The 26,132-nt window shown below is 31.4% G+C and overlaps 1 protein-coding gene across 1 annotated transcript in view; it reads left to right on the top strand.

Annotated features, from left to right (window-relative positions):
• The window catches only part of TMEM260 (transmembrane protein 260), a 101,576-nt gene that overhangs the window by 71,632 nt on the left and 3,812 nt on the right, over positions 1-26,132 (top strand). The window contains exons 6-15 of the mRNA XM_051977723.1: positions 7,972-8,151; positions 9,505-9,545; positions 14,032-14,115; positions 14,941-15,055; positions 16,169-16,341; positions 18,694-18,865; positions 20,075-20,223; positions 21,749-21,925; positions 23,256-23,309; positions 24,367-24,457. Of these exons, the coding sequence (XP_051833683.1) occupies positions 7,972-8,151; positions 9,505-9,545; positions 14,032-14,115; positions 14,941-15,055; positions 16,169-16,341; positions 18,694-18,865; positions 20,075-20,223; positions 21,749-21,925; positions 23,256-23,309; positions 24,367-24,457 (1,236 nt within the window). The remainder of the gene's footprint in view (positions 1-7,971; positions 8,152-9,504; positions 9,546-14,031; positions 14,116-14,940; positions 15,056-16,168; positions 16,342-18,693; positions 18,866-20,074; positions 20,224-21,748; positions 21,926-23,255; positions 23,310-24,366; positions 24,458-26,132) is intronic.

A 26,132-nucleotide genomic window follows, 5' to 3' on the forward strand; every position in this document is an offset into this window, starting at 1 on the left:
GGCTGAATTTAGTAATTAAGTTAAAATTAATTAAAATTTAAAAAATTAAATTAAAATTTAAAAAGGAGCTTAGAATGTCATGTGTGCCTTCTCCACCATCTTGGTTCTGCCCACACCCCTTTCTTCTGTATTTTCACTCATGGAGTCATTAGTTGTTACTTGCCCAATTCTAAATTTTAAAGAATTATTTTCTTCATTCAGCTTTTGCATCTACTTTTTCATTTGAACAATTATATTTTTTAAGGAATTCTTTTCGTCAATAAATTTTTGTACTCTTTTTCCATTGCACCAATTTTACTTTTTAAGATTTTCCTCTTCATTGGATTTTTGTGCTTCTAAGTTCCCCACCCCCACCCCACCCCCTGCCACCCACAATGCATTTTGTATCTCTTTTACCAAGTTAGCCCTCTTTTCTCCATGAAGTTTTTGCATCACTGTCATTTCTTTTCTCTATTTTTCCTTTAGCTCTCTTATTTGATTTTTAAATTTCTTTTTGAGATCTTTTGAGACCTGAAAACAATTCAGATTTTTCTTTGAGGCTTTGAATATAGCAGTTTTGACTTTGTTCTCTTCTTTGGAATTTGCATTGTGATCTTTCCTGTCACCCTAGTGACTTTTTATGGTCAGGACCTTTTTTTGTTATTTGCTTATTTTTTTCAAATTATTCTTGACTTTTAGCTTTATATTAAAGTTGGACTCTTCTTGGGCTAGAGGGGACACCAAGATTCAAGTTTTTGTGCATCTGTTTTCAGAGCTAGTTTGGGGGGTCAATAAATTTTCAGTTCTTTCAAAGTGGTATGACCTAAGGAGAGTTATGCTTACTATTCTTTTCGATTATGCTCTGGTCAGTGAGCAACTACAAGCACTCTTTTTCACCTTGGAACTATGACCAGAATCCTCCTTCCCTTGTGATCAAAAGTTCTGGTGTTGCTGCTAGTGTTCGTTGTTGCCCTGGTGTCTTATCCAGGACTGTGGATGGTATGGGTAATACAACAGAGTCGTTCCCTCAGGGGAACCCCTGCAATCTTCTGATCAGTTGTCCATTTCCTTTCTGTCTGTCGGCTGGTTCATAAGTAGCTTCTGTCCACTGATGATTCCATCACCTCCAAGGTCTGTGGCTGAGTTCCTGTGGCATGGCCTGTACTGACACAGGCTGCTTTAGAATATACTACACTCTCATTCCTGAATGGCAGACCTTTTCTGTCAACCTCCTAAGTTTGTCTCAAGATGGAAAATTGTTTTATCCCATATTTTGTAGATTCTGCTGCCCAAAAACTTGTTTTGACGTGTACCTAAAAATTTGTTTTGAGGTATTAAAGTTGTTTGAAGGGAAATTTGGGAGCCTTCACGTGAGTCCTGGCCTTTTCTCTGCTATCTTGGCTCTGCCTCCCTCCTTTCTTAAATAACAGAGGTTAGAAGCAGAAAGAAATCACTGTATCCACCATTCTAGGAAGAATTAACACATCTCACTAGCATGGTTACTTGAGACTTTGTGTGAAGATCTATAGTTATCTAGATTATTGGCCAATTTATTTGTTTCCTTATTCGCTGCCTGTTCCAGCAGGAAAATATATCCTGTTTGTTAAGTAACTATTTTTTAAAACTGTGAGGACTCCAGTTTCTGGGATAAGAATGCATTATTTGACAAAAATTGCTGGGAAAATTGGAAATTAGTATGGCAGAAACTAGGCATTGACCCACACTTAACACCGTACACCAAGATAAGGTCAAAATGGGTTCATGACCTAGGAATAAAGAATGAGATTATAAAAAACTGTGAGACATTTTGATAAAGCTGTCCTTATACTCTTCATTTAACATTTAATGTATTTTCAATATTGTTATACTAAATATTTTATTTTCCACTATATTCAATTGATAATGCTAATGGTAAAATTTGATTGTGAGCTCCTCCATAGTAAGGATTGTTTTGTTTTTGTATTCCCAGTACTTAGCAAAGGAGTAGGTAGGTGGTGTAGTTGATAACACGTTGGGTCTTGAGTCAAGAAGACTTGAGCTCAAATTTGATCTCAGACACTTATTAACTGTGTGATCCTGGGCAAGTCACATTATAACCCTGTTTGCCTCAAATTTCCTCATCTGTAAAATGAGCAGGAGAAAAAAAGGCAAACCACTCCAATAGCTTTGCCAAAAAAAAAAAAAAAAAAAAAAAAAAAAAACCCAGACCCAAATAGAATTACAAGGAGTTGGACATGACTTAAATAAGAGAATAATAGCAATAAAGTGCTTAATACACTGCTTGTCACATATTAAGTGCTTAATAAAGATTCAGAGACTAAATTTGAGTCTTAAGTTTGTTCTTAAATGTGAATGTCCTTCTCTCCCTTAAAGTAAAACCTGAATCTTCCAAAAGAGTCATTATCATTTTTTAAAATATCCAACATTTGAACTTTTCAAATTTACCAGGGGACATAACTCTGAGCTATTCTTTGCAAAATCTTGTGGATTTTCCCCTTTATTTTAGAATATAGTTTGATGAGGGAAAATATTCTCTAATTTTTAAGTACAGTTGCTCTTCAATATCATAGGGGATAATTGCTACCAGAAAAAGGCAAAATAAAGTAAATCTTTAAAACTTAGATGATTGTTTCATAAAAAGTAATTTTAAAAACAATTATTTGAGGCTTTTGAAAAATGAAAATTAATTATTGAAATAGTGTATTTTAGTAATCTTATATATTTTTTTTAAAAAATGAAGTGTTTACAATTACAATTATGGCCTATTTCTTACAGTAAACAATTTATTGTGGTGGAGGTATCATTTGGTGTGGTTTTTGGAAAAAGGCATATGATATGACATCCTTCAAGTTTTATTTGACTTTCTCAGCAAGAACATATATCTTATATATGCAAAAGTAACAACAGTAAGATGATCAGCTGTGATATAGTTATTCTCAGCAAAACAATGATCTAAGATAACTCTGAAGGATTTATGATGAAAAATGCTATCCATACTCAGAGAAAGAATTGATGGGATGTGAATACAGATTGAAGCATACTTTTAAAAAATTCTTTATTTTTCCTAAGGGTTTTTTTTTTTTTCACAATATGACTATTATGGAAATGTTTTGTATGACTACACATATATAACCTATATTGAATTGCTTGCATTCTCAATGTGGGAGTGGGGAAAGAGGAAGGGAAAGAATATAGAATTTAAATTTTCAAAATGAATGTTCAAATTATTTTTACATGTAACTCAAGAAAAGTAAAATACTAAATATAAAATCCAACTGCATACCAAAAAAATGTTGAAAGATATTCCAGGGGTTTACCAATTTTTACAAACATTGCTTTTTTTAAAAAGTTAATTCTTTTCCCTCTGTCATCTGCTTCCCTCTGTCTCCTTCTGTCTTCTTTCCTTCTTCTCCCTTTTCTCCCTCTCCCCGTTTCTCCCTCCCTCCCTCCTTTCCTTCCTTCCTTCCTGCCTTTCTTCTTTTTTTTTGCCTTAAGCCTAAGATTAACCTACAAACATTTGGTCAAATGGGCTAACTTAGGCAGGAATAGGTATTTGAATGCAATTATTCCCCTAGAACTTCATCTTTTCTCCTTTTCCACATCTCACTATCATTTGATCTTTCGCCCATCTTCTCCTTTACACTCTAGTCTCTGATAAAGAGGTACGTGACTGCTTTTTACCAATACCAACTTCTATACAAATATAGTTAATCTTATCTTTTCCCACTTATTATTCTCATAATTCTCACCCTACCTTTTTCTTCATCTTTTTCTATTGTACAGGTTCCTTTCCTGGTGCTTACAAAAATGTCTAAATTTCCCAATTTAAAAAAATCATATTATATATATATATATATATATATATATATATATATATATATATATTTTATAGGATTTATTAAATCCTATCATTTCCTCCTGCGTTTCATCTTCTGTCTTTCCTGTTTATCAAACCTCTTAAAAAATCTGTCTATATTTTCATCCATATCTTCTCTTTTCAGTTTTCTAAACTCTTTGTAATTTGGCTTCTAAACTTATTACTATGTGGAAACCATTTTCTCCATAGTTATCAGTAATCTTTTATTTGCTAAATCTAATGGTCTTTTCTCCATTCTCTTTTTTCTTGACCTCTCTGTAACCTATAACAGTGTCTGTCCTTTCTTTTTAGATACTTTCTCCTTTCTGGGTTTTCTCAATACTGTTCCTAACTATTTGTTCCAATTTCTTGACTAAGCCATCAATCACAACATGCTCTCTAACTGGATATATCTGAAGACTGTATTCTGACCTCTCTCATTTCTTTCAACTCTTTTTTGGTGAGCTCATTAGTTCCCACAGATTTAATCATTTCTATGCAGATAACTCCCAGATGTCTATATATATCTTGGATATTTCAAATTGGATATCCTTGAGATATCACAAAATTAAAATTTACAAATCAGAATTCATTATCTTTTCCTAAACCCATCTTTTTTTCAGTTGGAAATTCTAGAAGAATTGCAATGTTTAACATATATATATATATATATTGGATTACTTGCCATGTAGAGGAGGGAAAAAAATTTGGAACACAAGGTTTTACAAAGATAAATGTTGAAAATTATCATCTTTCAAAAAATTATCAAGGAAAACTATTCTGATATTTTAGAACCAGAGAGTAAAATAGAAATTGAAAGAAACCACCAATCACTTCCTGAAATAGATTCTAAGGTAAAAACTCCCAGGAATATTTTAAACATATTCCAGAACTCCCAGGGCAAGGAGAAAATATTGCAACCATCCAGAAAGAAACAATTCAAGTATAGTGGAGCCACAATTAGGATAACACAAGATTTAGCAGCTTCTACATTAAAGGATTGGAGGACTTGGAATGTGATATTCCTGAGAACTATGGAGCTAGGATTACAATTAAGAATCACCTATGCAGCAAAACTGAGAATAATCCTTCAGGAGAAAAGATAAAAAGTCAACAAAATAGAGAATTTTCAAGCATTCATGATGAAAAGACCAGAAATGAATAGAAAATTTGATTTTCAGATACAAGATTCAGGAGAACTACAGGAGATAATCAGAAAAGGGAAATTAAAAGTGATTTAATAAGGTTTGTCTGTTTATATTTCTACATGACAGAATGAATTTGTAACTCATAAAAACTTTCTCCTTATTATGGCAGTTAGTTAGAAGGAGCATCTATAGATAGAAGGCATAAGTGTGAGTTGAATATGAAGGTATAATATTTTTAAAAATTAAATTAAATGATAAGAGAGGAATGTACTGGAAGAAAGGAAAAGGGAGAATGAGAATGCCATAAATTGTCTGCCATAAAAGAGGCAAGAAAAAGCTTTTTCTATGGAGGAAAAGAGGGGAAATGGAGGGAAAGTGAGTGAACCTTACTCTGATCAGAATTGGCTCAAAGAAGAAATAACATAAACACTCCATATGGGTATAGAAATCTATCTTACCATCCAAGAAAGGAGGGAAAGGGATATGGTGGGGTGGTAATTGAAAAGGGAATATTCGCGGAAGGAGTGGTCAGCAGCAAAACTTTTGAAGAATTACAGGGTAAAAAAGAATGGCATAAATAGGGGAAGGGGGAAATGCAGTTAGCAATTATTATTACTGTGAAAAGCATTTTAGAGTAAGTTTCTCCAAAGAAGGCTGCTTTTCTCAAAATATACAGAGAATTGAGTCAAATTTGTAAAAAGTTAAGATATTGTAATACGGGAGCCACCTGACAGTGGCTGCTGGAAATCCAACCCAGACCTGCAGAATGGATCTCCTCTTTTGAGAGGATGATACAAGGAGACTGAGAGGCAGTTGCTATTCTCTTACCTCTCTGACTGAGAGGCAGTTGTATCGTCTGACTTCTCTCCTCTTCCCTCTGCCTCTAATTTATCTCACTCCCAGTCTGCAACACCTATGTCAGCAAAGGCTGCCCTGCAACTCATTCAGATGTTATGATCCACATTTGTGGAGGCTCTCAGAGAATTGACATGCCCCTTAACAGTAAGAGCCATTCTCCAATTTATAAATGATCAAAAAGAGATATGAACTATGCTCAAAAGGCTATAAAATCATGTATTTTTGACTTGGTTAGCTTTCTTAAAGGCCTTCCAGAGTCTTGGTTTCAGTAGCGAACCTAAAGAGGAGAGTCTGCCACCACAGGGTGTGAGATAGGATGAATGAATCTGAGTCCAAGGACTTGTGCTTCAGCCTCCAGTCTGCTTGTCTTCCCTAGCTCTAACTCTGGCTGAGGCTTCCCGTTGATATGCTCTACACTGAGTATAAACCAATCATTATATTACTAGGAAACCATTATTTGTTGTAGGATTACATCAATCATACTGAATTTAGAGAACTATTAAGCATCATGCTAAACTAAATAATCATTGTCTCATCAATTCCACTGACTTACCACCTTATAAGAATCCTTGTTTCAAGTTCAGAGTTCTGATCCATAACACTGAGTGATAGTGGTTTTTACAACTTTCTTTTGTTTGTCATCAGTCTTTCCCTCATTAGATTTTAAGTTCATTGATAACAGGAACACACACACACACACTCTCTCTCTCTCTCTCTCTCTCTCTCTCTCTCTCTCTCTCTTTCTCTCTTTTTTTTTCATATTTGTATTTCCAGAACTATTAAAAAAGCATATAAATTCTTTCAGGACAGAGACTATTTTGCTTTTGTCTTTGTAAATGTGACTGGTATGTAGTAAGCTATTAATGAATGAATACACATTATTAACAAATTTCCTAAGTGGCTCATTCTGCTTTTCAACATGATTTCAAATGGAGGTATTGTGGTACAGTTAGATAGTTAACCAGCCTCAGAATCCAGAAGAAGACTCTACTACAATCCTGCCACTGATGCATTCTGTCTGTATTACTGGCAAATCATTTATATCTGAGAGCTCTAAGTAATTCTCTTAAGACTTTGTTACAAAATAGTTGCTGATCTGCATCGACAGAGGAATTTTTTCCAACTGTATAGTATCCTATAGAAGTCTTTGCAATCATAGATTCAAAACCAAAAAAGTAATCTTTAAAGACTTAGATAATGAATAATAAGATAATGAGAATTCCCTATATATCAAGAAAATGCTTTAAAATTCACTTTTAATACCCTATAGTAATATATGGTGCTTATTTAATACCATATAGTACTTTATATATTGTTGGTAAGAAAAGTTATTTTTAAATATTAAAGGTCAAGGGGCAGCTAGGTAGTACAGTAGTTAGAGCACCAGCCCTGAAGTCAGGAGCACCTGAGTTCAAATCTGATCTCAAACACTTAATATTGCCTAGCTGTGTGACTTTGGGCAAGTCACTTAACCCCAATTGCTTCAGCAAAATATACATATATATATATATATATATATATATATATATATATATATATATATATATATATGATAAAAGGTCATTTCAAAACAATAGTATAATGTAAAGACTACAGTGTCAATTTACATGAAGAATCTACTGTAGCTACCTAAGACATACTTGTAGTGGTATTCCATAAATTGAATATGTTATATAATTGTGATAGAGAAAATGAATCCTCTCTATTGCTGATGAAGACAAAGAAGTATACCAACACTGGAGGGACATTTTCTGGCATTTGCAATACAAGTCAACAAAACTTAATCACTTTAAAGTGGGTTATCTCAGCTTTGCAGAGCTTCAGCCATTTATATATATCATGACATGATTTAAATGTAAAAAATGCAATGAATATGATGATACTCATGAGTCTTTCCTAATGTCATTTGCTTCACTAAAATTTCACCCAGCCATGCAAAGATTAGACTGATGAACTTTTCTTAGTAATCCATAGTATTTGAAAAGTTTAACAAAGTAATTTTGTGGTGACTTACTACAAATTGTGAGATCAGCTCTATCAATATATTTCATATTTTTCTTGGTGGTGTTTTTAAAGTTTCAAATAATTAAACTAAACATTTTTAATACAATTTTATGTGTTTTGATACAGGAACTCTCTCTAAAACATTTGCTAAAACTGAGTCTATTCTTCTCTGCTGGTTTTCTACCTTATCTCTACCTGCCTATCTCATCCTACCTCAATCAAGCTCGTTGGACCTGGGGAGACCAGACAACATTTTCAGGATTTCTGACCCATTTTCTTAGGGAAGAATATGGAACATTTAACCTGGTAAATTTATTATTTAAATTCTTTAAAAATGCAATTCCCAAGAGAACTTTCTTCAGTTTTCTAGCTGGAAAGTGATTAGAAAAATCACATTTGTTAAACTTTTCATCTTATTTATATGACAAACTTTTCTTTGGGATGTGCCTTTGAGGGTGCCTTAAAAAGAAATTGAATCATACTCTACCTTTTGTTTTTTATTTTTTTACTATTGAAGTAGTATAATATTATTTTCAGAATAACAAGCATTAAAATAACTTTGCTGCCTAGTAATGGAAACAACATTTCAATAGCTTTAGCAGTAGGTGTCACTGTGAGCATTGGGTTTATGAATAAAACTATTATAGGAAAGTTAAATAATAAATCCAATATTTTTGGTTGCCTTGATTGAATTATGATCATTCATAAATTTATTGTGCAGTGTGAATGGGTGATATTCAGCCTAAAACTAGATAAGTTTTTTTTTTTTGAAAAAAGATATTTGTGTGTATGTGTATGTGGTTCCTATTTTTGTAGAAAATATGTTTTTGAATGAGTTTAAAGAAATAGTTTCACCAAGATAACTATTAACATGTCCTATATATAAAGTAGAAAGTAAGGAAAAAACAATCTAAAGTGAGATTGCAGTATGTTTGATATATATGAAAAGTGGAAGAATAATCAGTTATCTCATTGAGAGACTTTTAATTAGGATGAGCAGGATAATCATTTATTAGTTCCCTTGTGCCATGGTCAAGATATGGAAATGTCATGCAATGGAGTAGTTCTGGTTATGTGAAAATGTTAATTCAGGTTCAAGAAGAATTTAGAACTGGAGAATGAAATTCACTTATTCCTTGTGGAATCTGTAATTATGTACCAACAAGCATATTGATTCCATTATTTACATACAGATGATTAGAATTTACATACAGATGATTAGAATTACCTATAAAATTATAGATAGAAAACTAATGAAAATGTTAATTAACTCCTCCTTCTGGAAACATTTCATTTGGTGTTCAGTGTATGATCTAAATCATAGAAAAACATATTTACAGTTGAAAGATACCTTAAAGGTAATTTCACCCAACTCCCTCATTTTAAAGCCATGGACCTGCCCAGTATAACACAAATAATAATGCCAGTTGATACTTTGGTCGTTATTTTCTGAAGTTCTTTTTAAAACATCATAGCAGCTTATAGAACTATGATTTTTTAAAAATATATATACTTTTTTAAGATTCCAAAATAATGATTTTGAAAGATAAAATCTATTATATGTTCTAGATGTATTATTCTTACATTTAAAAAGCTAGCATATACTATAGTTTAATCCATGTATATCTCATTGAATGTAACTTTCTCTCTTATGACCAGGCCAAATCTGAAATAGGATCCAGTATGTCTGAAATATTGCTGTGAGTAAAAAATATCTGGAATAACTTTTAAATGCATTTTCTGTTATTAGAGTTTATTTACTAGAACTTGTCAGGATTATTGGTTTTCCTCTGAGGAAGTGTCATTCAATTCTGATATGTATTTCTACCTTTCCTTGTTTCTTTGTATATTGATATTTGTTCTTGAATAGAAAACAAAGCATAGAAAGCAAACAAAAATTTTCTGAGAGTTGTATACTAAAACTTGACATTGCTGTTTGCTGCAAGATGATCCAAAATGGAATTTTTAGAAATAACATTTCTTGTCCTATACTTTTTGTAATAACTTTTCTTTAGAAATTATTATTCAGCCATTTTATCTATAAAAATTTAAACAAATGTTTTCATATAATTCATTTAATGAGCTGAAATTTTTAAATTCTTCAGAGATTCATTTATTTATGATTTCACAATATTTTTAAGCTGTAGTTTATGTAGAAATAGAAAAAATTCTTCTTGATTTATGTATTGATTAATATCACTCCTTACAGAGAACATTGTAGAGCAGGACTGTTGAACACATGGCCAGAAGGTATCTGCAACTATGGCCAAACCAGATTAAAATGCAATTGGCAAATATTTAACAAAATAAATGAATATGCATTAAAACATAGATAGGGTTAATTTGTGGTTTTCTAAGTCATTATGTAGCCACCAGGGATTCTTATGTAAGGTTTGATGCCTGACATTTCTCTTTTGGTTTGGCACCACTGATGTAGTAAATAGAAAGCTAATCAGTGGGGTTCATATGCCACCGTGAACTCAGGCTGATTTTGAGAACTGGGTAAGTTACTTGATTTCTCAGTGATCCAGGTAGAACTCTAAGACTATAAATTGGAGAGCAAATACTGATCTGCATTGGTCAAGGGAATTTTCTCATCTATATTTCCTTATATTGGTAATATCAAAGTTAAAGTCAAAAATCATCCTTATTAGAACCAAATTGCAGTTCAACCACTTGCAATTTATTATTTTTTTTAATCTTTTTTTTTTTTTTTTTTGCTGAGACAATTGGGGTTAGGTGACTCCCCCAGCGTCCCATAGCTAGGAAGTGTTAAGTGTCAGAGATCAGGTTTGAACTCAGGTCCTCCTGACTTCAGGGCTAGTGCTCCATCTACTGCGCCACCTAGCTGCCTCTAATTGCAATTTATTTTTTCAACAAGTATTAAGATTTACTAAATCTTAAGCTACAGTACTTGAAAAAGGGACTTGTTGAAGACAAATCAAGACTACTTGAAATCTATCTTGTCCTACAGAGAAATAGGAGAGGAAGGAGATATTAGAGGAAGAAATGGGAGGACTGATAGAAAGGACAGTGAATTGGGGGAGGTAGTGGTCAGAAGCAAAACACTTTTGAAGGGAGAGAGAAAGAAATGGGAAAAATAGGATAAAGGAAAATATACAGTAAAATTATAACTGAAAAATATTTTACAGCAACTTTTTCTGATAAAGGTCTTATTCCTTTAATAGAGAGAACTGAGTCAAATTTACAAGAATCCAAGTCATTCCCTTGATAAATGGTCAAAGAAAAAGAACACAGGTTTTAGAAGAAATCAAAACTATTTACAAAAATATGGGGGGGAAAATGCTCTAAACACTATTGATTAGAGAAGTGCTAACATTTGAAACAACTCTGAGGTACCACCTCATTTCTATCAACTAGCCAAAAATAACAGAAAAGAAAAGTAACAAATATTTGAGAGGATATGGAAAAATGAGACATTAGTACACTGTTGGAGTTGTGAACTGGAGAGTAAATTCTATTTTTGAGAGTAAATTGGAACTATGCCTAAAGGATTGTAAAATTGTAAATATTTTGACCTAGCAATATCATTACTAAGTCTATATCTCAAAGAGATTTTTTTAAAAGGGAAAAAGATAGATAGATAGATAGATGCCCATCAAATGAGGAATGATTGAACAAGTTGTGGTATATGATTGTGATGGAATATTATTGTACTATAAAAAAGGGAAAGTGGGATATTTACAAGAAAACTTGGGAAACCGTATGTGAATTGATGCAAAGTGAGGTGAGCAAAACCAGGAGAAAATTTTATACAAAATCAGCAATATTGTATGATTGTATGATGATATAATGACTTAGCTATTCTCAGTAATACAGTGATCCAAGACAGTTCCAAAGGCTTATGATGAAAATTTTACTTCATCTCCAGAGAAAGAATTGATAGAGTTGGAATGCAGATGGAAGCAATTTTTTTTCTTTTTTCTTTTCTTTTTTTTTTTTTTTTTTGGCTAAGGCAATTGGGGTTAAGTGACTTGCCCAGGTTCACACAGGAAGCACCTTTTTTTAAAATTACTTATCTTTCCTCTTTGGGTATATGTATTTATGTTTTCTTTAATAACACAACTGTTAGGTTTTTCCATGACAACATGTATATCCTTTTTCAAATTTTTTTGCCTCCTCTGGGAGGAAGTGGAAAGGGAGGAAAGGAGAGAAGGTAGAAATGAGAATTTTTTTTAAATGAATGTTAAATTGTTTTACATGTAATTGGAAAAAAAATATTTAAAATAAAAAATTAAATGATTAATCATGAAAAAGAAAAATGTTCCTATTTACCTTTATTCTTTTAACTGAACTATGAATCTTATAGTATCATTAAGTAAAAATATAAGGAAATATATCTTTAATGAGAGAAAAGAAAAAAATAGCTTGTCAGTAGTTATTTCTGTACATTATTTATTTAGAGGCAAAGTATATTATTTATTTAGAGTTGGAAAGGACCTTAGATATCTTTTATTTTCTTCCCCTGATAAGGAATCCCTATACCCAGAGATATTAAATGACTTCACTCAAGTGTCTTCTTCTGCTAAGGAAATAAATATCCAAGTCATCTGTTTGCTTTTGATCCATTATTTGTTTATTCTTCTTTCATTCAATAAATACTTACTATTACCTATTGTACACAAAACACTGTGTTAGGTGTGAAGGTTGATGCAAAGATACATCTTGTGTAATCCCTGCACTAAAGGAGTTTACAATTTTATAGATTAAGTGACTCTACTTTAGCTCCCAGTTTTTTCTAAATCCTTTCCTTAACTTTTGAGAACCCTCTCCCCTTCTTTTTTTTCTCGTTTACATTTTCATTATATTATAAATATTATATCTTTATTCTTCTAATGGCTCTATTACTTTATTTTTCATTCTTTATTAGTTTATCTCAAAAATATTGTCAGTCTCTGTGTTCTTCCACTTTTTTCTTTACCTTTATTATATGGCATCTGGAAATAAAAATATATATTGGCTTGGAGAATCATTACATGAATTATAAAGAACTATAGCATTATGGAATTACATTGCAATTAATTCTTAGGTGTACAGTATGATAATGTATTATGAGTGTGTATGTTTAAATCCTTCTTAGTAGAAAGAAAAAAAAACTTATACCTAGAAAGAAACCTCAAGATTATCTGTTGTGTCACATAGTTACCTGTAATAAAAGAAAGATAAAAGATAATGAAAATCTAATGCATTCATTGATTGGTTGAGTAAAAAAAAGAAAATAATAATAATAATAATTCTGGGTATTAAATGTTCATATGAATTAGAGCATTGAGGGGGATGTTTCCAATAATGTAAAAGAAAAATCTTTCATTATGCTAGAATTTAATCATATATCTTCTATTCAAGCAAATTATATTCCTTCCTAATTCATATCTCTAAATTGTAAACCTTGACAAGGAAATTAATGAATCTAAGCTTAGGCAAAGACCATCTTTCAGAACTCCCATTTAAGCAAAAGTTCTTCAGAAATTTATTTTGAAAACTTGACTCCCATTCTTTTTGACGAATAGTTTGAAATGAATGAACCTTTATGATGGAATTAGAATAATCTTATTTCATAGTAGATAGGCCTAAGAACTAATATGTGCATGAGAAGAAATTGACAGAAAAATTATCTCTAGGGAGAAATATTGGGGAGTAGATAGGGAGCAGGATAAATGGAAATCTGTTTTTACTACATTTCTGTTAAGTCTAGGAAATAGATCTTCTCTGGAAGGGACCTCCAGAAACTAATATAACTTTTAATATTTTAATTCATTTAAGCTACATCTGTAGCAACTGAAATGGTTGTAAGACCATTTAAACTATAACTTTTGCTGAAACTAGTTAGATATAATCTGACTCCTTGATTGACAAACTATGATTATTGAGCAGTAATCAAGTTTTGGAATTCTTTTGAAAGTGTATGTGTCTATATATGTGTCTGTATGTCTGTGTATAAATATAATCTCAGTTTAATTTTCTTTCGTGATGTTTTTTTCTCCTAAAATTCAATTTTTGAAATTTTAAAAACAACATGTTCTAATATTATTCTGATGATAGCATATATTCTGGATTTCATTAGACATTGTTATGAAAAAGTGCTTGATTTAGAACTTTAAATCATTTAGAATTTAGAATTGTTTGCTTTCTAATGAAAATGATAAATGAGATGTTTCCTTTAAGTTTTCAGATGGCAAATATGAAGGTTGAATTATCGATTAATATTCAGATTCTTGCGGTTGTAGCTTGTTTGAGTTTAGCAAAACAGTAAGTAATATCTACCTTTGTATTGTGTTTTTTTCCTCTGTTAAGTGAATAAATTTTCAATGTCTTGGTATATAATTATATTCTAAAAAACCTAATGTCACTATTTCTGCATGTCAAATCTGCACACTTTGTGAATACTATATGATTTCCAGATTACAAAAGAATATTGAGAAATTGAATTGAAGAATGTTGTATTTTCAGGATGACCATATGAGTCTCATGATAGTCTTAATCTTTTAAAGTATTTGTAGTAATCATAGTATAAAATAATTTACTTAGACACCAATTAAAGTTGAATACAATCAATCCACAGTTTACATTCGCCTGGATTATTATGTGTACATCTCTTACTCATGACAAGCTAGGAGCTGAAGGAATTCTTTTAGTGTTGGGTTTTTTTTTTTTTTTTTTTTTTTAGTACTATTATAGGTTTTTTTTCTATTCCCCTATACATTATTTCCCGTTAGCCATATTTACTGCCTGGAAGTGCCTACTAAATCAGGACTAATGATAGGAAATGAGGAGAGGAGCCCAGGTAACAGCTCTCTTTTAGTATGTCTACTCTGTAGCTAATTCTACCTCCATTTCATCTCTTTAAAAGCTATTGCTACTTGCTATTTCTCTAAGTGTGCTTTCTCACCTCCAAATGAGGAAATATTTATTACTTTCCTTTAAACTGTAGACAGATCTTTCCTAAATCTAATTTATACAAAAATCTACCAAAAAGCATCTCTTGCCATTTAAAAAAGTTCCCTTAAATTTTTGTTTACTTTTTATTTTAAATCCATAACAAACAAACAAACACTGTTGTATTATGTCTTACAGAGACCAAAAAAACCCACCACTGGTGTGGCTTTTTGTTGGAATGCTTTGTATTTATTCATTATTCTTTGCTTGGAGAGCAAATTTAGATATTTCAAAACCTCTTTTCATGGGTGTGGTAAGTTTCACAGTTATTGCCCTTCATTTAGATTTTTATAAGATTTTATTAGTTTGTTTGTTTGTGTGTGTGTGTGTGTGTGTGTGTGTGTGTGTGTTTTTCATCAGTTTATTTCTTTACAAGAATTTTAGAAGTAAAAATTAATTATGAGATTGTAAAATTAGATTAGGGTTATGACCTTTAAAAAATTCATCACTTTATTAATAGCAAGTAAATAATAAAAATAAATTCAAAATGGCTTCATTTAGTCAATTACTACCATCCCTTTTGCTTTGTTCCTATTTAAATATAATTATTTCCAGGATATGAAATTTTTCTGTGCCCTCCTGAAGGCAATCTCCTGAAGGAGATTGGAATTATATATGATCCCCACTTCATTGCTCTTCCATTTTCATGAGCAAAAAAATTCAAGCTTCTCTTTTCCCTTTGCTTTCTTCTCATATTTTTTCCCTTGGTAACCTCAGCAGCTCCCATGAGTTTGTCAGCAAAATACAGATAACTTCCAGATCTATGTCCTTCAAGCAAACTCTCCTGAGCTCCACTTCCATACTACCAACTGCACAGTAGTTTATTCAACTGGATAGACATTTTAAACTCAGTAGGTTCAAAGCAAGAACTCATCTTTCCCATCAAAACCATCTCTTTCTTGAATTTACCTGTTTCTGTCAAGGACACCACCATCCTTATATTTGCCCAAGTCTGCAACTTTGATACTATCTTTATTTGTCATTCTCCCTTCCTCTGAGGGTCTGTTTGATTTCCCAAATCTTTTCATTTCTACTCCTACCACCTCTCTCATATCTGATCTCCTCCCAGTCATATATCTGTTACCTGATTTTATTCAGTCTATCAGTCATTAAAGTTAAGTGCTAAGTGCTGTCAGGCACTGGACCGGGCTCTAAGAATACAGGATTTAAGTATTTGAATAGAAAAGTTATAGGGGCAGTGAGTAAATAGGTCAGAGTAATTGGTTTGAAAGACTTACATGCCAGCAAACTAACGGGGCAAAAGTAATTAGTTATTGTGGGAAAGCATTTAAAAGATATTTGCATGTAAGGTACAATGACACCTGCTGGTCTGCTGAATATGTCACATTCATTTAATGCTCCACAGGTAGAGCGCTTCTGGATGCAGAGCAACGCGGTGGTGACTGTTCTGGCTGGCCTGGGCTTAGCTTCCTTTTCCTCACTGAGTAAAAGGATGCTGAACAGCAGCTTTGTGTTTCATATTCTGGAATGGCTTTCAGCAGCCATTTTTGTGCTCTATCAAATTTATTCCAATTACAGGTAATAAATTAAGAGGCATTTTCAGAAAAAGTAACCAGTGTTTATTTGCACAGATTTATGAAGAATACAAGTGACAGTGTGATTTCAGGCTTCTGAGATTATCTAATCCCTCTGTACTGTTTGTAACTTTTCAGAACCCCCATTTCTTATTATGACCTAGAGATATAAATTGTTTGGTATTGTTCAATTTCTTTTTCTTTCTTTCTTTCTTTCTTTCTTTCTTTCTTTCTTTCTTCTTTCTTTCTTTCTTTCTTTCTTTCTTTCTTTCTTTCTTTCTTTCTTTCTTTCTTTCTTTCTTTCTTTCTTTCTTTCTTTCTTTCTTTCTTTCTTTCTTTCTTTCTTTCTTTCTTTCTTTCTTTCTTCTTTCTTTCTTTCTTTCTTTCTTTCTTTCTTTCTTTCTTTCTTCCTTTCTTCCTTTCTTCCTTTCTTCCTTTCTTCCTTTCTTCCTTTCTTCCTTTCTTTCTGTGGCAATTGGGGTTAAGTAACTTGTCCAAGGTTACACAGCTAGGAAATGTTAATTATCTGAGACTAGATTTGAACTCAGGTCCTCCTGTCTTCAGGGCTGGTGCTTTATCCACTGCCACCAGGCTCCCTTTTATTTCTTTTTTTAAATAATAGCTTTTTATTTTTCAAAATACATGCAAAGATAGTTTTCAACATTAATCCTTGTAAAACCTTATGTTCCAAATTTTTCTCCCTCCAGACAGCAAGTAATCCAATATTGGTTAAATGTGTGCAATTCTTTAAAATATATTTCCACATTTATCATGCTACACAAGAAAAATCAGAATAAAAGGGGAAAAAATGAGAAAGAAAAGAAAACAACAATAAAGGTGAAAATACTATGTTGTGATTCACATTCAGTCTCTATAGTCTTTTCTCTGGATGGCACTTTCCATTAGAAGTCTATTGGAACTGCCTTGAATCACCTCATTGTTGAAAAGAGCCAAGTCCATCACAGTTGATCATCACATAATTTTGATACTGTATTCCATGTACTCTTGATTCTGCTCACTTCACTTAGCATCAGTTCATATAAGTCTTTCCAGGCTTTTCTGAAATCATTGGCACAATTCTTTTCAAAGGAAAACTGATTTGGGGAGAAACTGTGTGGGAAAACGAGTCAGGCAGATGACTTTAAATACTTTGAGTTCAATTTTCCATTTGTCTATGGCATATTACATGCCCTGAATACAGGAGGAATAAATTGTAAAAAAAAAAAAAAAAAAAAAAAAAAAAAAAAAAAAAGCTGAAAGTTAGTGAAAGGCCAGGTATGAAGAACTTTAAAGGGCAGTATGTTTAGATAGGGCAGGAGCCAAAACAACTGGAAAGGTGTGATATATATACCCATAGGAGCATTCATTTATAGTTTCTGAAAGTTGCTTGGGATAAAGGATAGATTAGCCTTTGCATAAAGTATCAAAAATATGTGGAGACTTAAAATAGAACCATAAATGCTTTATCAAAACAGCAATTAACTAGAAATTTAATTTTCTTTACAGATATATTTGTTTGCTTTATAGCATTACAATGGTTATTTTTTAGTTATTTTAAAGAACCAAAATTAAATGCTACATTTTTATTATGTATAATGAAACTAATATTAATTACAATTAATTCATTTGCTCCATTTTTTGACAATGCTTCAGCTCATCCTTTTTGTTTTGTTTTGTTTTGTTTTCATGGGAAGCTTTCAGAATTCATGCCAGGTTTCCAGGTTCTAAGAAAGTTGACTTCATGATTAAAGATTCATACTGCTGTTATGTGCCACTGCAAATAAATGCTCACTATATTAATAAAGGCAAAATAAAGTCTATGCTCATTAATTCTTCTCTTTCTCTTTATTAGAGTCTATTCCCATTGCTCTCTTCCTGAACAGTTGGGAAAGAGAAATAAAGGAAGCTTACAGAGAACTGTTCATATCTGCCACCTGGGGGAAAAGTTCATAGGGATGTAGAATTTGTATTTTAAGAAAATAAGGAAATTTCTTTGTATAATTTGAATATTCCCCAAGAAATAAATGGGAATTATGTAAAATTATGCAAAATTCCAAATTAAATTAGAAGTCTTATTTCAGTCAGTGTTGTCTTGCTTTAGGAATCCACTTGTTCTTTTGCTTTCAAGGAGTTAATATAGCTTTAGAGTTGAAACAGTAGACTCTTTTCAGTAACAGAACTTGGCCCTCTCCTTGATATCTTTTCAAGTGGTGTTTTAAATTTGGATATCATCTCCACCTTGGATTATTAATGTTATAATACTTTCTGTGGATTATATAGAAAAGGGGAAAGAGAGTATCATGTTATAACTATAGTAAAACTATTTTTAAAAAGATATTTTGTCCTTTTTATTTAGTGTTTGTGACCAAAGCACTAACTATGTCATTGATAAATTTGCAAAGAACCTTCTGTTCTCTATGCCTCATGATGCAATCATCTTACTCAGAGGAGATTTGCCTGGGAATTCTCTTCGTTATTTACATTACTGTGAAGGTCTGAGGCCTGATATTTCACTGGTGGATCAGGAAGTAAGTATACTAAAAATATACCAAGCATATTATAATTTTAATTTTAAAAAATTCATGCAGATTTTATTTTTTGAGAAATAGATTTTATTTTTGTGAAGATAAAATTTTCATGAACAATGTAATAATTGGAATGCAACTTGATATTCTCTGGCTCTTTTGACAATTCAAACAGGTTAATAAGATTTTTTTCCTATTTATCATGGTATTAAAAATTAATGAACTTATTAAGATTCATAATAAAATTCTCACCAGACATTATAAACTATGAAAAATTTTCAATGTATGGTAAGTTTATTTTCAAAACATTTATTATAAGTAATGATATCTGAGCTATTCAAGCAAACATTCCACACAAGTTTAGGGACTGAAAGAAATTATGATAATCCTACAAGAAATAACTTTATGAACAAATAAAAATTTCACTAAAATTTTAAAATTAGGTTACTGCAAATTTTCTTTATGGGCTTGTTACTCCTTTATCTTAGAAAAAATTTATTTCATTAAAATAATTTCAAAATCTGAAAATGATTTTTTAACTAGTAGGCACAATGATAAGAAGGATTCTTATATCTTATATCTTATATCAATTCATCAACAAGCATTTATTAAATTCTTAGTGTATGCCAAGCACTGTGTTAAGCACTAGGGATACAAAGGGAAATTGCCCCAGCCATAGAGGGACTTATTGAGAAAGATAACATACACATAAAGAAGTAAACATTGGTGTTATGAAAAACACTGTTTGGTTTGGAAGTTCTTATTTTTAAGGTGCCTCGATAAGAGTTGAGCATATTGTAGAGCAGGTCAAATATTTAGTGAATGAATGAAGGTTCATAACCATTTTTAGGAGATACTGTGTTTTTATTTGATTTTGCAAAGATTTGTACATTTAAAAAATTTTTCCACCTCTTATTTAGGTTTAGGTCAATCTGAATGTTATTCTGTGGAATATGAACCTCCCAGATTATTTTTTAGGATTCTCCTATATAGTATGATTATTATCACTGTTAATGAGCACATAAAATTCAGGCCTAAGGTCAGAAAGATGGAAACTATTCTGTGCTTTCTTGGGTCCATTTATACCTTTCAATGTCTATAAATGAATTTATGCAGTTCTAGTTTTGTAGGCTATTAATTGTATTTGTTCACTTGATTTCTTTTTTAGAAACCTGAAATTAAGTTTGAAGTTATTTATGATTTTTCTGGCAGATGTTGACTTATGAGTGGTATTTACCTAAGATGGCTAAGCATTTACCAGGTATCTACTTTCCTGGGAACCGATGGAATCCTGTGGAAGGAATATTACCTAGTGGAATGGTCATGTTTAATCTTTATCATTTCCTCAAAGTAAATAAACAGTAAGCATTCCTTTCATGTAATAGCTTTTCTAAAATCTTTAAGCTTTTCAAAAATTGTTTATGTAGCAGCTGTGCCTCATCCAAAAGAACAATTTTCTACACTGATTTCCCTGTCACTGGTGAGATTATCTTTGTAATTAAATTGAATATCTGTGCAGAAATAAGTCTAGGCAGAAATAAATGTTATTTTTCTGAGTGAAGTAAAAATAAAGACAGATTAGCAAGAATGGCATATGAGATCTTAGCACAATTGAGGGAAATTAGAGATGTGCCTGCCTACTTGAAATCTTTGTGGGTGGATAGCAAACAATTAGTTTCCCATTGATGAACACCATGGACACCTTTTTAATGTAAAGCAAATGTTTTCCAGGAATAATCACTGCACAAAAATAGCCTAAGATTTTTAAAAATAAAATGAAGTATTTTTATGACTAAGAAAGCACCTATAGTTGTACTTACTAGCTGAGAGAAATTATAAGAGTTGTCAACCCCCATACTTTTAGCCATGTAGTATTAGCTAAGTAGATCAATGGCACTTTGTCTGTCTTTTTTTTTTTTTTTTTTTTAAAGACTGGATTTTGCCTGGATCTGGTAGTGGAAACTTAAGTGGATTATTAATTTATTTAAGGATTTGTTTTCTGTAAAGGTATCGTGAGGAATCCCTTGGATTTTCAAAGTAAAGTAGATGAAAGCAAAGTGATGGTGTTTTGGATACTCAAAATCATAACTAAAATTTTTAGTAGTTATTAATAATAATATATTCTTGATGAAAATGAAAGGTATGAAATGAATATCTGCTAAAAAAATAAATGTTTTCTAAGAGCAGTGTTCAATATTTTCTAGTTTTATTGATGAGGAACCATAACAATATCAAAATTAGATAGTGGTTGCCGTCTTTTGTTCTTAGATTAGTAAAAACTAAAAGGAACTATAAAAAATATACTACCATTATATCTTTGAATGATTTTTTTATCAAAAGTCTCAATATCATATCATGGTCCAATATATATTGGATTAAATTAGCAAAAATTTATTTCTTTAGAACCTAACTTATAAACAGCTATGGTGAACCTCTAAAAATTGGGATTAAAAAAACCATACCAGTAACAAGCTCCATAAATGGTAAAAAAAAACCACTAAGTAATAAATTTTTTTAATTAAGTTTTTTAACTCATTACTAAAAAATTTTCATGTTCCTTTTCCCAATTTGATTTTTCCCACCTAATCTGGCTTCATGTACCTATCTATGAAATGAAAATTTAGTATCAAAACATACATGTGAAGGTATATTTATATATATATAAGTACCATAAAGATTTTTCTCTTATCTTTCCATGGTGGTTATAACATTAGCAGACATGCTTTCCCCTTTGTCATTTTTTTTTATACTCAGCTGAGTTATTTTTTTTAAGTAATTCTGAATGAAACTGAATTGCTTATAAGTGTTATAAGTAACAGTGGACTGTGATATGAGTAGTATAAACTAAAACATAACTTTAAAATAAATCACTTTTGTTTTCAATAGCAAAGAAACATTTGTTTGCATAGGACTTCATGAAGGTGATCCCACTTGGAAAGAGAACTATTCACTTTGGCCATGGGGTTCTTGTGACAAATTGGTTTCTTCAGAGATTGTTTTCAACCCTGAAGAATGGATTAAACTTACTAAAAATATATATAATTGGACTGAAGAATATGGAAGGTATGAAAAATTTACATTTTGTTTAGGTGATTGTGCCTGCAATAATCATAAATATTGGCATATTTTGTATTTTCCATTCAGCCAACATAAAACTTGAATCTATGCCATATAGAAATAAAAGGGTTCATTCAATCAATCTTCATCTTCAGATTTCCATTTTTCTAGTTCAGTCTAAAATGGAATATCCAAGTTGGCCTTTATTACTAAAAAAAAAAAAATACAGTTTAGAAAGTTATACTTAGGAACCTAAAAACCCCATTTTATAACAGCCTTCATTTGATGACAACTTTGTCTTCATGAAAACCATTAGTGATCTAGAAGATAGACTAGAAACTGATGTTCCTAGCTACAATAAATAAGAATTATATAAGAAGCAGGATGAAGATGTGGGTACTTTCCCAGGAAATACAGTTTTGAGGGCTATTTACTCCTTGGTATAAAAAGTCTGACTTTTCACTTTGAGAACAGAGCAACTGTAGTAAATCAGAATACCAGGGCCCCCCAAAAATTGATTGGGATAAAAATGATGACACATGGTTCCAAAAAAGTACAGAGCCAAGTGGCTTGGCTACTCTCTGTGCTGGTATAGCTTCAAGAATGGAATGAAAGCAGCAAGAAGAGCATATTTTATATATGGGACCTTTCTTTCTGCCTTTAATAGAAAGGTATATTCCCAGCAATGGGAACTACAGATCAAGGAGCACAGACATTTTAATCAGTTGGTTAGACTTTAGTCAGTGGGTTTAAAATGGTAAATGGTTAGATCAGATAAATTATCTTTCCCCCAAATCCTTACAACATTGACTATTTCTATCTTTTGTCACCTTAGCCAATTTTCTGAGTATACCTCAGAATTATTTTGATTTGCATTTCTCTTATTAGTGATTGGGAGTAGTTTTTCAGATGGTTGTTGATAGTCTGCTATTTTTCTCTTGAAAACTATTTGTTCCTGTCATTATCCATTGGGAAATAGCTCTTAGTTTTGCATATTTGTATTCTCTACATATTTTAAATATTAAATCCTTATTAGAGATATTTGATTAAAGATTACTTCACAATTAATAGTTTCTCTTGCCTTTGCTGCATTGATTTTTGTTTCTGAAAAAGTTTTTAATTTCATATCAGAATTACTTATTTTTTCTTCTATGATTGTTCTGTTCTTTTATTGGTTAAAAATTTTCCTCCTAGCTATAGGTGTGAAAGGCGCCTGATCTGCTCCATCAACATTTTTATAATTTATTTTCTTGTATTGGGACATTATGTCATAGAGACAATATATCATTAACATTTTATGTAAATGCAGAAACAAATTACCTTATTCTAATTATAGGTTTGACCTATCTTCTTGGGAAGCTGTAGCTAATGAAGAAATGTGGCAAGCAAGGTGATTCTGCATTTGTATATGCTAATAATTTTAATGTGTTTTGAATAATATAAAGAAGTGACTGATAGTACATTTCATCCTGAATGGTGATAGTAAAACGTTGTTTAATTAATAGAGCCAAGAAGGCAGAATTTTGTGAGTATACTTTCAACCTTTCAGACATAGTATAGAGCTTTGAAATCCACTTACTCTTGGTGTTTTTCAGTTTTTCCTGCATGTCAGTAGGAAATTTTACATTGATCAGTACTCTCTGGCAACTGAAACATAGTAGTATTGATACTTATTTTTTAAATTTGAATTCATCTTTTTTAATCCTTTTCTTATCTTGGAATCGTGATGTCCATCTTCAGGTAATCACTGTCCTCTCAATCTTCTATTCTTGAATCCTGATAGTTGTCTTTGACTCAAGTCTTTTTCCTTATCCCCTACATCTAGTCATTTGCCAAATCCTGACAACTGCACAATTTCTCTTATTTTCCTTTATTTTTATTTTCTTAAGAATTTCTTCTTCTGAATTGAATATTTTTACAAGTTAACAGTCTAATAAGAGGGACAAAAGGAGGCAAAAGTATATCATATATTTAATTACTTAGTCCTAATTTGTAACCAATACATTAAACTTCAGGGAGAGCTAAACACAATAAATATGCAGGTCCTTATTTGTCTTGTTTTGCGTGCTTTGAGATTTGGAAGATTTAATTTTATAAAAGTGTATTCCATCTTTGGAGAACTAACTTTCATATTTGAAAAACTAAGTAGATGTATTTATAATGAAGTCTGAGACATATATTGATTATTTGACAAGTATTCCTTCTCATGTTACTTTTATGGAATACAATTTATCTGGAGGAGGAAATTGTTTTTAATAGCCAATTTGATTTTCTTAGATGGCATTTCAGCTTAAACTTCCATAATGATGAAAGTTTTAATATTAGTACACAGAAAATATGATTTGTACATTCATTGCCTGTAGGATATTTTTTCAATTTGCTTTGAATGTGAATGCTATATTATATTATTTTATTTTGATTTTATTTACATGTATTTTCTTTTCTAGGATGAAAACAGCATTTTTTATCTTTAATCTTGCAGAAACTGCTGATGTACCTACAAATATGAAAATACAACTTTATGCTCTTGCATATGATGTATGTAATTTTATAAAACATTTTTTATTTGGGAATGGTCACATGGGGAACTTATAGAAAATAATTTATTCTTTTCTCTTCATTTTCTCTGGCCTTTGTAGAGTGGTAAGCTTAAATAGATAAATACTTAAATATATTATTTTACAAAACAATTTATGAGCATCAAGTGAATATAAAGAACAAATCCTATCAAACAAATGTTAATTTTCTTCTTGTCTTGTTTATCTGGACTTATATACTATTGACTTTGAATGTAAAATTAATTGTTATTTTAAAATAATACAATATGGTAGTAATAGCTTCATTTCTAATTAGATTCCTAGGGTTGGGGGAAATATGGTATACTAATACTAGGCCAGTCTCTTTGTGATTGGAATATGGAGGACAGAGGAGGACCTTTCTACAGCTATGATATTTATTATCTAAAGGTCTTTCTAAGGAATCATAGAAATCTGACTCTAGGCTTTCTTAGTTTAAGTATTCTAGGAACCTGCTCTATAGGAATAGAAGATATCTTGACCATACAGATTCACAGAACTAGAAGTGGAAGATTGTGGTATACCCTATTTTCTATAGGAACAACTGTGAATCTACTTAGCTGGAATATATGGTCAAGTGCTCAGATTAAGAGGATAATATGTTTTTTTTTTTTGACTTCTAATCACCAATTGAAGGATTACGTGCACAATTGTAAGCAATGGTTCATTGTCAAGCTCACATCCAATATATGATATAATGTGAAACACTGGAAAGTAGAGTGACTTGAAAGTCAGTAGATTTCCTGAAATAGTTGTTTGTTTTTTCAGATGATTTATTCAAAAGTCATCAGTCTTTTAATTTTAGGTCCCTTTTTCCCCCCAACAAACACACTGTGTTCTGGTTTCATCTTTGCCTGATCATAAACTACTTGAGGATAGTAATTGTTTAATTTTTATCTTTGTGCCCAGTCTATCCTTTGCACATAGAAAATAGAGACTTAAATCTTCGTTTAGTGAATGTATTATCAAATAGGTATTAGATAATCTCTCTGAACTTCCATCTTAAGTAATATACTAAAGATTTAAGTAATTTATAAGATCTCCTTCATCTCAAATTTTATGTTTCTTTGAAAAACAAGTGGCAGGATTGTATTATGCCCAGTGCTATTTGTCATATCAGTAAACTGATCCATGGCTAGTTAACTTACTTGTTTAAATTATTGAAACTCTGATTATGTGTTTGATACCACTTCGGACCAGCCAGATTTGCTCTATTTTATAACTAAAAGTCTAGTCCTTTCTATTTGTTCTCAAGTGTGTGTTCACAGTGCTAGGTAAAACAATGTGAATGGTTGAGTACACACCATACCTGTTGCTTTTACTGGGAAGATTATTCATAACAAATGTTTTATTGATAGTAACTCAGCTGTAGCATTATGTATAAAGGATAATATGATTATTTATGATGATCCAAATGAAAAGGTGATAACCTATAGAAGTCATGTTTACTAAGTTCACAGGCTAAGACAAACCATGGTAGATGATGAGCATCTTAGAAACTTGGATTCAGATGCAGAGTACTTACTATATTGAAAATGTCAGAAACATCAGAATATGTAATAACACTTAGGAACAAAACAAACTCTCCAGATACACAATGAGAAATAATTGGCTTCAAATGATACACATGGTAACTT

The sequence above is a fragment of the Antechinus flavipes genome, chromosome 2, assembly GCF_016432865.1.
Source record: "Antechinus flavipes isolate AdamAnt ecotype Samford, QLD, Australia chromosome 2, AdamAnt_v2, whole genome shotgun sequence".
Classification (NCBI taxonomy): Eukaryota; Metazoa; Chordata; class Mammalia; order Dasyuromorphia; family Dasyuridae; genus Antechinus; species Antechinus flavipes.